The sequence below is a fragment of the Carcharhinus amblyrhynchos genome, chromosome 7, assembly GCF_965287045.1.
Source record: "Carcharhinus amblyrhynchos chromosome 7, sCarAmb.v2.hapA, whole genome shotgun sequence".
Lineage (NCBI taxonomy): Eukaryota > Metazoa > Chordata > Chondrichthyes > Carcharhiniformes > Carcharhinidae > Carcharhinus > Carcharhinus amblyrhynchos.
The window spans coordinates 120,363,219-120,376,962 of record NC_137330.1 but is presented as its reverse complement, the minus strand read 5'-3'; the positions used below and the strand labels follow the sequence as shown (position 1 = coordinate 120,376,962).

Genomic DNA, 13,744 nt, shown 5'->3' with positions numbered 1-13,744 from the left:
CTCCCCCGGCAGCGAGTTCCAGGCACCCACCACCCTCTGTGTAAAAAATCTGCCTCGTACATCTCCTTTAAACCTTGCCCCTCGCACCTTAAACCTGTGCCCCCGAGTAATTGACTCTTCCACCCTGGGAAAAGCTTCTGACTATCCACTCTGTCCATGCCTCTCATCATCTTGTAGATTTCTATCAGGTCTCCCCTCAACCTCCATTGTTCCAGTGAGAACAAACCAAGTTTCTCATAGCTGATGCCCTCTGTACCAGGCAACATCCTGGTAAATCTTTTCTGTACCCTCTCCAAAGCCTCCACATCCTTCTGGTAGTGTGGTGACCAGAATTGAACACTCTATTCCAAGTGTGGCCTCACTGAGGTTCCATAAAGCTGCAAAATGACAACAATTTTTAAACTCAGTGCCCCGGCTGATGAAGGCAAACATGCCGTATGCCTTCTTGACTACCTTCTCCACCTGTGTTGCCACTTTCAGTGGCCTTTACACCCAGATCCCTTTGCAACTTTTGTGTCATCCGCAAACTTACTAATCAAACCAGTTACATCTTCCTCCGAATCATTTATATATATTACAAACAGCAAAGATCCCAGCACTGATCATAAGAACATAAGAACATAAGAAATAGGAGCAGGAGTAGGCCATCTAGCCCTTTGAGCCTGCCCCGCCATTCAATAAGATCATGGCTGATCTGTTGTGGCTCAGTTCCACATTCCCGCCCTCTCCCCATAACCCTTAATCCCCTCTCTTATCAAAAACCCATCAACCCATGTCTTAAAAATATTTAGCGAGGTAGCCTCCACCACTTCAACGGGCAGAGAATTCCAGAGGTTCACCACCCTTTGAGTGAAGAAATTCTTCCTCAACTCCGTTCTAAACCTTCCCCCCTTTATCTTGAGGCTGTGCCCCCTAGTCCTACTGTCCTTTCTGAGCGGGAAGAGTCTCTCCACCTCTATCCTATCCATCCCATTCATCATCTTATACGTCTCAATGAGATCTCCCCTCATTCTTCTAAACTCTAACGAGTACAAGCCTAGTTTATTCAGCCTCTCCTCATAGCTCAACCCCCTCAACTCCGGCATCAGCCTAGTAAACCTCCTCTGCACTCCCTCCAAGGCCAAAATATCCTTGCTAAGTACGGCGCCCAAAACTGCACACAGTACTCCAGCTGCGGCCTCACCAATGCCCTATACAGCTGCAGCAAGACCTCCCTACTTTTATATTCAATCCCCCTCGCTATGAAGGCCAGCATCCCATTCGCCTTCCTGACCACCTGCTGCACCTGCAAGCTGGGTTTTTGCGACTCATGCACAAGGACCCCGAGGTCCCTCTGCACCGTCGCCTGCTGCAGTTTTTTGCCACGTAAGTAATAATCCTTCCTACCATTATTCCTACCAAAGTGGACCACCTCGCACTTACCAACATCAAATTTGTCACTTGTCACAGCCCTCCATTCAGAAACACACCTTTCCACTACTACCCTCTGTCTTCTTTGACCAAGCCAATTTTGTACCCACCTTGCCAGCTCACTACTGATCCTATGAGACTTCACCTTCTGTACCAGTCTGCCATGAGGGACCTTGTCAAAGGCCTTACTGAAGTCCATGTAAACAACATCCACTGCCCTACCCTCAATCATCTTTGTCACTGCCTTGAAAAACTTGATCAAGTTAGTGAGACACGACCTCCCCATCACAAAACCATGTTGCCTCTCGCTAATATGTTCACTTATTTCCAAGTGGGAATAAATCCTGTCTTGAAGAATCCTGTCCAATAATTTCCCTACACTGATGTAAGGCTCACCAGCCTGTAATTACCTGGATTATTCTTGCTACCCTTCTTAAACAAAGGAACAACACTGGCTATTCTCCAATCCTCTGGGATCTCCCCGGTAGCCAGTGAGGATACAAAGATTTCTCTCAAGGCCCCAGCAATTTCCTCCCTTGCCTCTCTCAGTATTCTGGATATATTCCATCAGGCCCTGGGGATTTGTCTACCTTAATGTTTCTCAAGAACCCCGATACCTCCTCCTTTTTGATCTCAACATGACTCAAACTATCTACACATTCTTTCCCAGACTCATCATCCACCAAGAGCTTCTCTTTGGTAAATACTGCTGCAAAGTACTCATTTAATACCTCACCCATTTCCTCTGGCTCCACACATAGATGCCCTTCCCTGTCCTTGAATGGGCCAACCCTCTCCCTGGCTACCCTCTTGCTCTTTATATATGTATAAAAAGCCTTGGGATTTTCCTTAATCCTGCTGGCCAGTGCTTTATCGTGACTCTTTTAGCACTCCTTACTCCTTGCTTAAGTTTCTTTCTACTTTCCGTATATTCCACACTTGCTTCGTGTGTTCCCAGCCTCCTAGCTTTGACAAGTGCTTCCTTTGACTAGGCTCACAATATCTCTCATTATCCAAGGTTCCCAAAACTTGCCATATTTATCCTTCATCCTTACAGGAATGTGCTGGTCCTAAATCCCTATCAACTTACACTTGAAAGCCTCCCACATGCCAGATGTTGATTTGCCTCCAATCTAAAAGGTTTGATCTTAAGGTTTGCTCTGTTTTATTGCAATCTTTCCCAGTTGCAGTTCAATATCCAACACATTCTCCCGCTCTTTAGTTCTGGTAAAGAGTAAATGTTTAACGTTTATTTATTAGTCACAAGTAGGCTTACATTAACACTGCAATGAAGTTACTGTGCCAATCCCTTAGTCTCCACACTCTGGCATCTGTTTGGGTACACCGAGGGAGAATTTAGCATGGCCAATGCACCTAACCAGCACGTCTTTCCGACTATGGGAGGAAACCCATATAGACACGGGGAGAATGTGCAGACTCTGCACAGACAGTGACCCAAGCTGGGAATCGAACCCAGGTCCCTGACACTGCGAGGACAGCAGTGCTAACCACTGTGCCACCTAAGAACTCCAGATGTTGTTTCTCTCGCTACAGATGCTGCCAGACTTGCTGAGTTTTTCTAGCATTCTCTTTCCTTGTGTAAGTATCTCAATACCTGTCTAGTGATACAAACATGTGAATTCAGAGCAGGATTAGGCCACTCGGCCCCTCGAGCCCACTCCACCATTCAATAAGATCATGGCTGATCTGATTGTAACCTCAACCCCATATTCCTGCCTAAACCCCGATAACCTTTCAACCCCACGTTAATCTATGTAGCTCAGCTTTAAAGATATTCAAAGACTCTGCACTGCCTGCAGAGGAAGAGAGTTCCTACCTTGAAAAGGAAGCAGGCAATAGGAATAATGGGACTCTTGTTCCGCCGGTGACTCGTTGGCTTCTGTAGGAGGCAGACGATGAAGGGGAAGCTCTTTGTCTCTTTATCCATATCATTCTCGGTCAGAGTCAAACAGTACTGTGGATTTGTGCTGAACAGTTCTGTAGGAGTAAATGGGGAATTGATTGTACAAGATGCTGGAACTGTGTTTTAGCTCAGTCCAGGGCCCAGTTTGACCTGTCAGGTTAATATAAAAGATCCCAAGGGGTTATTCTGCAGAAAAATCTCCTCTTGGAAGGCTGTAGTGTTTGGAACAAATGAAAACTAGATCAATTTCAACACTGTTAGATTTCAGTTTGCCAGATGGATTGAAGAATATGGGACAAAGGCAAGGGTCTAAATAACCTTGTTTTATTTATATCTTCCAAAAACCATGTGTATCCTCCCAGTGCCCTGACCAATATTTCTAACTTAATCAATGTCATTAAGAGCAGGTCAACTCGCCATCGTCACGTTGGGATCTTGCTGTGTACAAATTGGCTGTCATGTTGCCGACAAGACAACGGTTTCCATAACGGTGCCTATGATTCAAAAGTGGTTTTGATTGGCTGTAAAATGCCCTGTGACATTCTGAGCTCATTAAGACACGTTTTTATCTGTCAATTCGCAAACCAATCACTTAGCTCTGTCTTCTGCTGTCACTGATAGTGAAGGAACCCAAATCCATATGCAGCAAGACCAGGGCAACATGGGCAGTTAAATGGCTAGCAATAACCATCACCATCTAGAAAGAATCTAACCATTGCCCCTTGACATTCCCTTAGCATTACCATCACTGAATCCCCCACTATCAACATCCTGGGGGTTACCATTGACCAGAAACTCAACTGGACCAGCCATATAAATATTATAGCTACCAGAACAGATCAAAGGCTAGGAAATTTATAGAGAGTAACTCACTTCCTGACTACCTAAAGCCTATCCATCACCCACAAGCCAGAAGTTAGGAGTGCGATGGAATACTCCCCACTTGCCTGGATGGGTGCAGCTCCAACAACACTCAAGAAGCTCAAAACCATCCAGGACAAAGCAGCTCACTTGATCACCACACCACCCACCATCTTCAACACTTGGTCTGGTGGAGAGCATGGATAAGGACCTCAGCTGGGTCACTGAATATACTCTGAAAGAAACAGTTGAGTGGGTGGGGAGTGTTCACTGAGATGAGAAGAGGTGGAATCACGGAGAGATAGAGACTGGGATCAGGAGAAGATGGAGACTGGGAATTCCACTCCTTCTCTGCAGCATGCTCCAGGCACCCACCATTCTCTGTGTGAAAAACTTCCCCCACACATCTCCTTTAAACTTCCCCCTGTCACCTTGAACCTGTGCACCCCTTGTAATTGACACTTCCACCCTGGGAAAAGCCTCTGACTATCCACCCTGTCTGTGCCTCTCCTAATTCTGTAGACCTCTATCAGGTCTCCCCACAATTCTTTCTAGTTCTTACCAGAACGTCACACAATACTCCAAATGCAGCCTAAGCAAGGTTTTATAAAGCTGCAAAATGATTTCCCAACTCCTGTACTCCATGTAAGCAGGCCATATATCTTCTTAATCACCTTGGCCACCTGTGTCGCCCCTTTTGGGGAACTGTGGACCTGTATGCCCAGATCCCTCTGTATGTTAATGTTCCGAAGGGTTCTGCCATTTATAGCATAATTGATAACCTAAATTTGATCCTCCAAAATGGATCATCTCACATTTGTCCAGATTAAACTCCATCTGCCATTTCTGTGCCCAATTCTCCAATCTATCCATATCCTGTTGTATTCTCTGACAATCCCAGCACTCTCAGCAACTCCACCAATCTTTGTGTCATCCACAAATGTACTAATCAGACTACCCACATTTTCCTCCCGGTCATTTTTATATACTGCAAACAACAGAGATCCCAGCACTGATTCCTGAGGAACACCACTAGCTACAGATCTCCATTCTGAAGAACATCCCACACTGCTATTCTCTGTCTTCTATAACCGAGTCAGTTCCATATCCATCTAGACAGCCCATGTGATTTTAGTTTTTGTACCAGTCTGCCATGTGGGACCTTGCCTTATTGAGATCCATATAAACAACATCCACAGCCCTTCCCTCAAAACTCAGTCAAGTTGTTGAGACATGTCAGTCCCTGTACAAAACCATGTTCTCCGACACTAACTAGTCCATTTTCCTCCAACTGTGTGTATATCCTGTCCCTCAGTATCTTCTCCAGATGCATTCCCAACACTGATGTCAGGCTCACTGGCCTATAATTTGCTGGATTCTCCCTGCTTCCTTAAACAAGGGATAACATTGGCTATTGTCCAGTTGGCAGGAACCTCCCCTCTGTTGTCTTGGATTTTGACTGTCCGTCAAAGAATCCTACGGGGACTGACTGGATTCCGTTAGGATGTAGACTGACTCTGATACTCCGAGTTAATGGTGTTGTTGGAAGCTCTGGCTTTCCCCTGGCTGGAATGAAATCAGAGAGTTCAGATCTGAGAATTTACTAAGGGTTCCATTCATTTGAGTGTCAGTCAGAGCTCAGATCTCCACAGGCTGGAGCACAGAATCCAACCTGACAGTGCCCTGCGGAAGGAGTGCTGCACTGTCAGAGGGTCAGTACTGAGGGAGCGCCGCACTGTCAGAGGGTCAGTGCTGAGGGAGCGCCGCACTGTCAGAGGGTCAGTACTGAGGGAGTGCCACACTGTCAGAGGGTCAGTGCTGAGGGAGTGCCGCACTGTCAGAGGGTCAGTGCTGAGGGAGTGCCGCACTGTCAGAGGGTCAGTGCTGAGGGAGTGCCGCACTGTCAGAGGGTCAGTGCTGAGGGAGCGCCGCACTGTCAGAGGGTCAGTGCTGAGGGAGTGCCGCACTGTCAGAGGGTCAGTGCTGAGGGAGTGCCGCACTGTCAGAGGGTCAGTGCTGAGGGAGTGCTGCACTGTCAGAGGGTCAGTGCTGAGGGAGTGCCGCACTGTCAGAGGGTCAGTGCTGAGGGAGTGCCGCACTGTCAGAGGGTCAGTACTGAGGGAGTGCCGCACTGTCAGAGGGTCAGTGCTGAGGGAGTGCCGCACTGTCAGAGGGTCAGTACTGAGGGAGTGCCGCACTGTCAGAGGGTCAGTACTGAGGGAGTGCCGCACTGTCAGAGGGTCAGTACTGAGGGAGTGCCGCACTGTCAGAGGGTCAGTACTGAGGGAGTGCCGCACTGTCAGAGGGTCAGTACTGAGGGAGTGCTGCACTGTCAGAGGGTCAGTACTGAGGGAGTGCTGCACTGTCAGAGGGTCAGTACTGAGGGAGTGCCGCACTGTCAGAGGGTCAGTACTGAGGGAGTGCCGCACTGTCAGAAGGTCAGTACTGAGGGAGTGCCGCACTGTCAGAGGGTCAGTACTGAGGGAGCGCCGCACTGTCAGAGGGTCAGTGCTGAGGGAGCGCCGCACTGTCAGAGGGTCAGTGCTGAGGGAGTGCCGCACTGTCAGAGGGTCAGTGCTGAGGGAGCGCCGCACTGTCAGAGGGTCAGTGCTGAGGGAGTGCCGCACTGTCAGAGGGTCAGTGCTGAGGGAGTGCCGCACTGTCAGAGGGTCAGTGCTGAGGGAGTGCCGCACTGTCAGAGGGTCAGTGCTGAGGGAGTGCCGCACTGTCAGAGGGTCAGTGCTGAGGGAGTGCCGCACTGTCAGAGGGTCAGTGCTGAGGGAGTGCCGCACTGTCAGAGGGTCAGTACTGAGGGAGTGCCGCACTGTCAGAGGGTCAGTACTGAGGGAGTGCCGCACTGTCAGAGGGTCAGTGCTGAGGGAGTGCCGCACTGTCAGAGGGTCAGTACTGAGGGAGTGCCGCACTGTCAGAGGGTCAGTACAGAGGGAGTGCCGCACTGTCAGAGGGTCAGTACTGAGGGAGTGCTGCACTGTCAGAGGGTCAGTGCTGAGGGAGTGCCGCACTGTCAGAGGGTCAGTACTGAGGGAGTGCTGCACTGTCAGAGGGTCAGTGCTGAGGGAGTGCTGCACTGTCAGAGGGTCAGTACTGAGGGAGTGCTGCACTGTCAGAGGGTCAGTACTGAGGGAGTGCTGCACTGTCAGAGGGTCAGTACTGAGGGAGTGCCGCACTGTCAGAGGGTCAGTACTGAGGGAGTGCCGCACTGTCAGAGGGTCAGTACTGAGGGAGTGCTGCACTGTCAGAGGGTCAGTACTGAGGGAGTGCTGCACTGTCAGAGGGTCAGTACTGAGGGAGTGCTGCACTGTCAGAGGGCCAGTACTGAGGGAGTGCTGCATGTCAGAGGGTCAGTACTGAGGGAGTGCTGCACTGTCAGAGGGCCAGTACTGAGGGAGTGCCACACTGTCTGAGGGTCAGTACTGAGGGAGTGCTGCACTGTCAGAGGGTCAGTACTGAGGGAGTGCTGCACTGTCAGAGGGCCAGTACTGAGGGAGTGCCACACTGTCTGAGGTGCTCTCAGTTAGATGCAGCTTAAACCGAGGCCCAATCTGCTCTTTACTTGGACATAAAAAACAGCAAAACAACAGCTCACAGAAGAGCAGTGAGGGGCTCTCTGTGTTAATCTGGGCCGAAAAATATATTGAAATATATTTCTATCAATCCCACAATCGACACCACTGCTGATGGTAGTCATGGCGATAGTGATGGTGGTAGTCATGGTGACAGTGGTAGTTCGAGAGGTGATTATTATAAGAACAAAGGATAAAGAAAATTACAGCAGGCCCTTCGGCCCGCCAAGCCTGCACCAACCATGCAGTCCAATTGAACTAAAACCCCCTACCCTTCTGGAACCATATCTCTCTATTCCAATCTCATTCATGTACTTGTCAAGACGCCTCTTAAAAGTCACCAACGTATCCACTTCCACTACCTCCCCATCAACGAGTTCCAGACATCCACCACCCTCTGTGTAAAAAATCTGCCTCCTACATCTCCTTTAAACCTTGCCCCTCGCACCTTAAACCTGTGCCCCCTAGTAATTGACTCTTCCACCCTGGGTAAAGCTTCTGACTATCCACTTTGTCCATGCCTCTCATAATCTTGTAGATTTCTATCAGGTCACTCCTCAACCTCCGTCATTCCAGTGAGAACAAACCAAGTTTCTTCAACCTCTCCTCATAGCTAATACCCTCCGTACCAGACAACATCCTGGTAAATCTTTTCTGTACCCTCTCCAAAGCCTCCACATCCTTCTGGTAGTGTGGTGACCAGAATTGAACACTATATTCCAAGTGCAGCCTAATTAAGGTCCTATAAAGCTGCAACATGACTTGCCAATTTTTAAACTCAGCGCCCCGGCCGATGAAGGCAAGCATGCCGTATGCCTTCTTGACTACCTTCTCCACCTGTGTTGCCACTTTCAGTGACCTGTGTACCTGTACACCCAGATCCCTCTGCCTATCAATACTCTGAAGGGTTCTGCCATTTACTGTATATTTCCTATCTGTATTAGACCTTCCAAAATGCATTACATCACATTTGTTATGGTGACATTGATTATGGTGATGGTAATAGTTATGATGATGGTAGTTATAGTGACAGTAGTTAAGGTGACATTGGTTATGGTGATGGTTGTTATGGTGATGGTGATTATGGTGATGGTGATTATGGTAATAGTTATGGTGATGGTTGTTGTGGTGATGGTTGTTATGGTGGTGGTTGTTATGGTAATAGTTATGGTGATGGTTGTTATGGTGATGGTGATTATGGTGATGGTTGTTATGGTAATAGTTATGGTGATGGTTGTTATGGTGATGGTGATTATGGTGATGGTTGTTATGGTAATAGTTATGGTGATGGTTGTTATGGTGATGGTGATTATGGTGATGGTGATTATGGTAATAGTTATGGTGATGGTTGTTGTGGTGACGGTGATTATGGTGATGGTGATTATGGTAATAGTTATGGTGATGGTTGTTATGGTGACGGTGATTATGGTGATGGTTGTTATGGTAATAGTTATGGTGATGGTTGTTGTGGTGACGGTTGTTATGGTGGTGGTTGACTCTGCATTTCTCACATGACCCCACAGGTCCCCAAGGTCAGAGAGTGAATGGTCTTACCTTTATTGTCCATCGGGCCTCCTGCACTGTATCCTTTACGCCAGCTACCATGGTGAACTGACAGGGCCCACTTCCGTCCGTCTGCACCTTTCAGGAAGTCAGGCGTTAAATCACAAATGACCAGGGATTTGAAGTTTATTTTAAAGTCCTGCATTGCCATCCTGTGGAGAGGACAGAAAGTGCACACATTCAGATTTCTAATGCAGGAAGAAAGGAAAGAAAGTGAGTGAGGCTCTTGCTGGTCCTAATCAAATTCTTTCAGGAAATATATTCTCCTCCTGCTCCCCCATCCACTGGCTCAACAACATCCTCAGCAGAAAGATCAGAGTTCAGCCAGCTCTGAGACTGGAAGCTGCTCCTCTGGAGCCTGAGGCCTACACCAATCTCTCAGAACCAGCTCTCACTCTCCCCGTCACCCTGTCCTGTCTGTACCTGTCCCAACTCCTACGCCAATCTCTCAGAACCAGCTCTCACTCTCCACGTCACCCTGTCCTGTCTGTACCTGTCCCAACTCCTACGCCAATCTCTCAGAACCAGCTCTCACTCTCCGCGTCACCCTGTCCTGTCTGTACCTGTCCCAACTCCTACACCAATCTCTCAGAACCAGCTCTCACTCTCCCCGTCACCCTGTCCTGTCTGTACCTGTCCCAACTCCTACACCAATCTCTCAGAACCAGCTCTCACTCTCCACGTCACCCTGTCCTGTCTGTACCTGTCCCAACTCCTACACCAATCTCTCAGAACCAGCTCTCACTCTCCCCGTCACCCTGTCCTGTCTGTACCTGTCCCAACTCCTACACCAATCTCTCAGAACCAGCTCTCACTCTCCCCGTCACCCCGTTCTGTCTGTACCTGTCCTAAAACCTAACCCCAGAAACTCAGCCCACTCACACTCAGTTGCCGATATACTAATCGGACGTTCTGACCTGCACTGACTCTCAGTCTGACAATCACTTGATTTTAAAATTCCCATCCTTGTTTTCAAATCAGACCATGGCTTTGCCCACTCCCTATCTCTGTAATCTCCCCCAATCCCCACATCCCTCCCTATCTCTGTAATCCCCCCCAATCCCCACATCCCTCCCTATCTCTGTAATCTCCCCCAATCCCCACATCCCTCCCTATCTCTGTAATCTCCCCCAATCCCCACATCCCTCCCTATCTCTGTAATCTCCCCCAATCCCCACATCCCTCCCTATCTCTGTAATCTCCCCCAATCCCCACATCCCTCCCTATCTCTGTAATCTCCTCCAATCCCCACATCCCTCCCTATCTCTGTAATCTCCCCCAATCCCCACATCCCTCCCTATCTCTGTAATCTCCTCCAATCCCCACATCCCTCCCTATCTCTGTAATCTCCTCCAATCCCCACATCCCTCCCTATCTCTGTAATCTCCCCCAATCCCCACATCCCTCCCTATCTCTGTAATCTCCTCCAATCCCCACATCCCTCCCTATCTCTGTAATCTCCCCCAATCCCCACACCCTCCCTATCTCTGTAATCTTCCCCAATCCCCACATCCCTCCCTATCTCTGTAATCTCCTCCAATCCCCACATCCCTCCCTATCTCTGTAATCTCCCCCAATCCCCACATCCCTCCCTATCTCTGTAATCTCCTCCAATCCCCACATCCCTCCCTATCTCTGTAATCTCCTCCAATCCCCAATCCCCACATCAGCTTTTTACCATTTATATAGATGATCTGGAGGAGGGAACCGAGTGTAGGGTGTCGAAATTTGCTGATGACACCAAGATTGGGGGAACGGCAAATTGTGCGGAGGGTGTAGAGAGTCTGCAGAAGGATCTAGATAGGCTGGGCGAATGGGCCAGGAAATGGCAAATGGAATTTAATGTTGGCAAGTGTGAGGTGGTCCACTTTGGTAGGAAGAATGGTAGGAAGGACTATTACTTACAGGGCGAAAAACTGCAACAGGCGACGGTGCAGAGGGACCTCGGGGTCCTTGTGCATGAGTCGCAAAAACCCAGCTTGCAGGTGCAGAAGGTGGTCAGGAAGGCGAATGGGATGCTGGCCTTCATAGCGAGGGGGATTGAATATAAAAGTAGGGAGGTCTTGCTGCAGCTGTATAGGGCATTGGTGAGGCCGCAGCTGGAGTACTGTGTGCAGTTTTGGGCGCCGCACCTGCGCAAAGATATTTTGGCCTTGGAGGGAGTGCAGAGGAGGTTTACTAGGCTGATACAGGAGTTGAGGGGGTTGAGCTATGAGGAGAGGCTGAATAAACTAGGCTTGTACTCGTTAGAGTTTAGAAGAATGAGGGGAGATCTCATTGAGACGTATAAGATGATGAATGGGATGGATAGGATAGAGGTGGAGAGACTCTTCCCGCTCAAAAAAGACAGTAGGACTAGGGGGCACAGCCTCAAGATAAAAGGGGGGCGGTTTAGAACGGAGTTGAGGAGGAACTTCTTCACTCAAAGGGTGGTGAATCTCTGGAATTCTCTGCCCGTTGAAGTGGTGGAGGCTGCCTCGCTAAATATTTTTAAGACGCGGGTTGATGGGTTTTTGATAAGAGAGGGGATTAAGGGTTATGGGGAGAGGGCGGGAAAGTGGAACTGAGCAGCGACAGATCAGCCATGATCTTATTGAATGGCGGGGCAGGCTCGAAGGGCTAGATGGCCTACTCCTGCTCCTATTTCTTATGTTCTTATGTTCTTATCCCTCTCTATCTCTGTAATCTCCCCCAATCCCCACATCCCTCCCTATCTCTGTAATCTCCTCCAATCCCCACATCCCTCCCTATCTCTGTAATCTCCCCCAATCCCCACATCCCTCCCTATCTCTGTAATCTCCTCCAATCCCCACATCCCTCCCTATCTCTGTAATCTCCCCCAATCCCCACATCCCTCCCTATCTCTGTAATCCCCTCCAATCCCCACATTCCTCCCTATCTCTGTAATCTCCCCCAATCCCCACATCCCTCCCTATCTCTGCAATCCCCTCCAATCCCCACATCCCTCCCTATCTCTGTAATCTCCCCCAATCCCCACATCCCTCCCTATCTCTGTAATCTCCCCCAATCCCCACATCCCTCCCTATCTCTGTAATCTCCCCAATCCCCAAATCCCTCCCTATCTCTGAAATCTCCTCCAATCGCCACATCCCTCCCTATCTCTGTAATCTCCTCCAATCCCCACATCCCTCCCTATCTCTGTAATCTCCCCCAATCCCCACATCCCTCCCTATCTCTGTAATCTCCCCCAATCCCCACATCCCTCCCTATCTCTGTAATCTCCCCCAATCCCCACATCCCTCCCTATCTCTGTAATCTCCCCCAATCCCCACCTCCCTCCCTATCTCTGTAATCTCCTCCAATCCCCAGCTCCCTCCCTATCTCTGTAATCTCCTCCAATCCCCACATCCCTCCCTATCTCTGTAATCTCCCCCAATCCCCACATCCCTCCCTATCTCTGTAATCTCCCCCAATCCCCACATCCCTCCTTATCACTGTAATCCCCTCCAATCCCCACATCTCTCCCTATCTCTGTAATCTCCTCCAGCCCCACGTCCCTCCCTATCTCTGTAATCTCCCCCAATCCCCACATCCCTCCCTATCTCTGTAATCTCCTCCAGCTTCACATCCCTCCCTATCTCTGTAATCTCCCCCAATCTCCACATCCCTCCCTATCTCTGTAATCTCCTCCAGCCCCCACATCCCTCCCTATCTCTGTAATCTCCCCCAATCCCCACATCCCTCCCTATCTCTGTAATCTCCTCCAGCTTCACATCCCTCCCTATCTCTGTAATCTCCCCCAATCTCCACATCCCTCCCTATCTCTGTAATCTCCTCCAGCCCCCACATCCCTCCCTATCTCTGTAATCTCCTCCAGCCCCCACATCCCTCCCTATCTCTGTAATCTCCCCCCTTCCCCACATCCCTCCCCATCTATGTAATCTCCTCCAGCTTCACATCCCTCACTCTCTCTATTCTCCTCCAGCCTCACACCCTTTGACATATCTGCTGCTAATTATTTTTGGTCTCCTGTCTATCTCCCACTTCAGTCACCTCACCATTGATACGGGTGCATTCAGCTGTTGAGACTCCAAACTCGGAATTCCTCTCTGTCTCACTATTAATAAAAATAAAAATACTGCGGATACTGGAATTCTGAAATAAAATAGAGAATGCTGTAAACTCTCACCAGCTCCGACAGTGAGTATGGACAGAGAATAGAGTTAGCACAGCGATTCCGTTCGATTCTTTTTAAACATTAACTTTGGTTCTTTCTTCACAGATGCTGTCAGAATGACTGAGATTTTCCAGCATTTTCTCTTTCTCTCTCTGTCTCGCCATCTCACTTCCTCCTTTAAGATTCCCCTTAGAACTGACTTCTAGACTAAGCTTTTTCCTGAATATCTTTCAATGTGTAAATGTTGTTTTACATACAAGCCTA

The 13,744-nt window shown here is 49.0% G+C and overlaps 1 protein-coding gene across 1 annotated transcript in view; it reads right to left on the bottom strand.

Moving 5' to 3' along the window:
• The window catches only part of LOC145345618 (calpain-14-like), a 113,283-nt gene that overhangs the window by 48,357 nt on the left and 51,182 nt on the right, over positions 1-13,744 (bottom strand). The window contains exons 10-11 of the mRNA XM_080193451.1: positions 9,334-9,494; positions 3,248-3,408 (exon numbers count right to left, since the gene is read on the bottom strand). Of these exons, the coding sequence (XP_080049577.1) occupies positions 3,248-3,408; positions 9,334-9,494 (322 nt within the window). The remainder of the gene's footprint in view (positions 1-3,247; positions 3,409-9,333; positions 9,495-13,744) is intronic.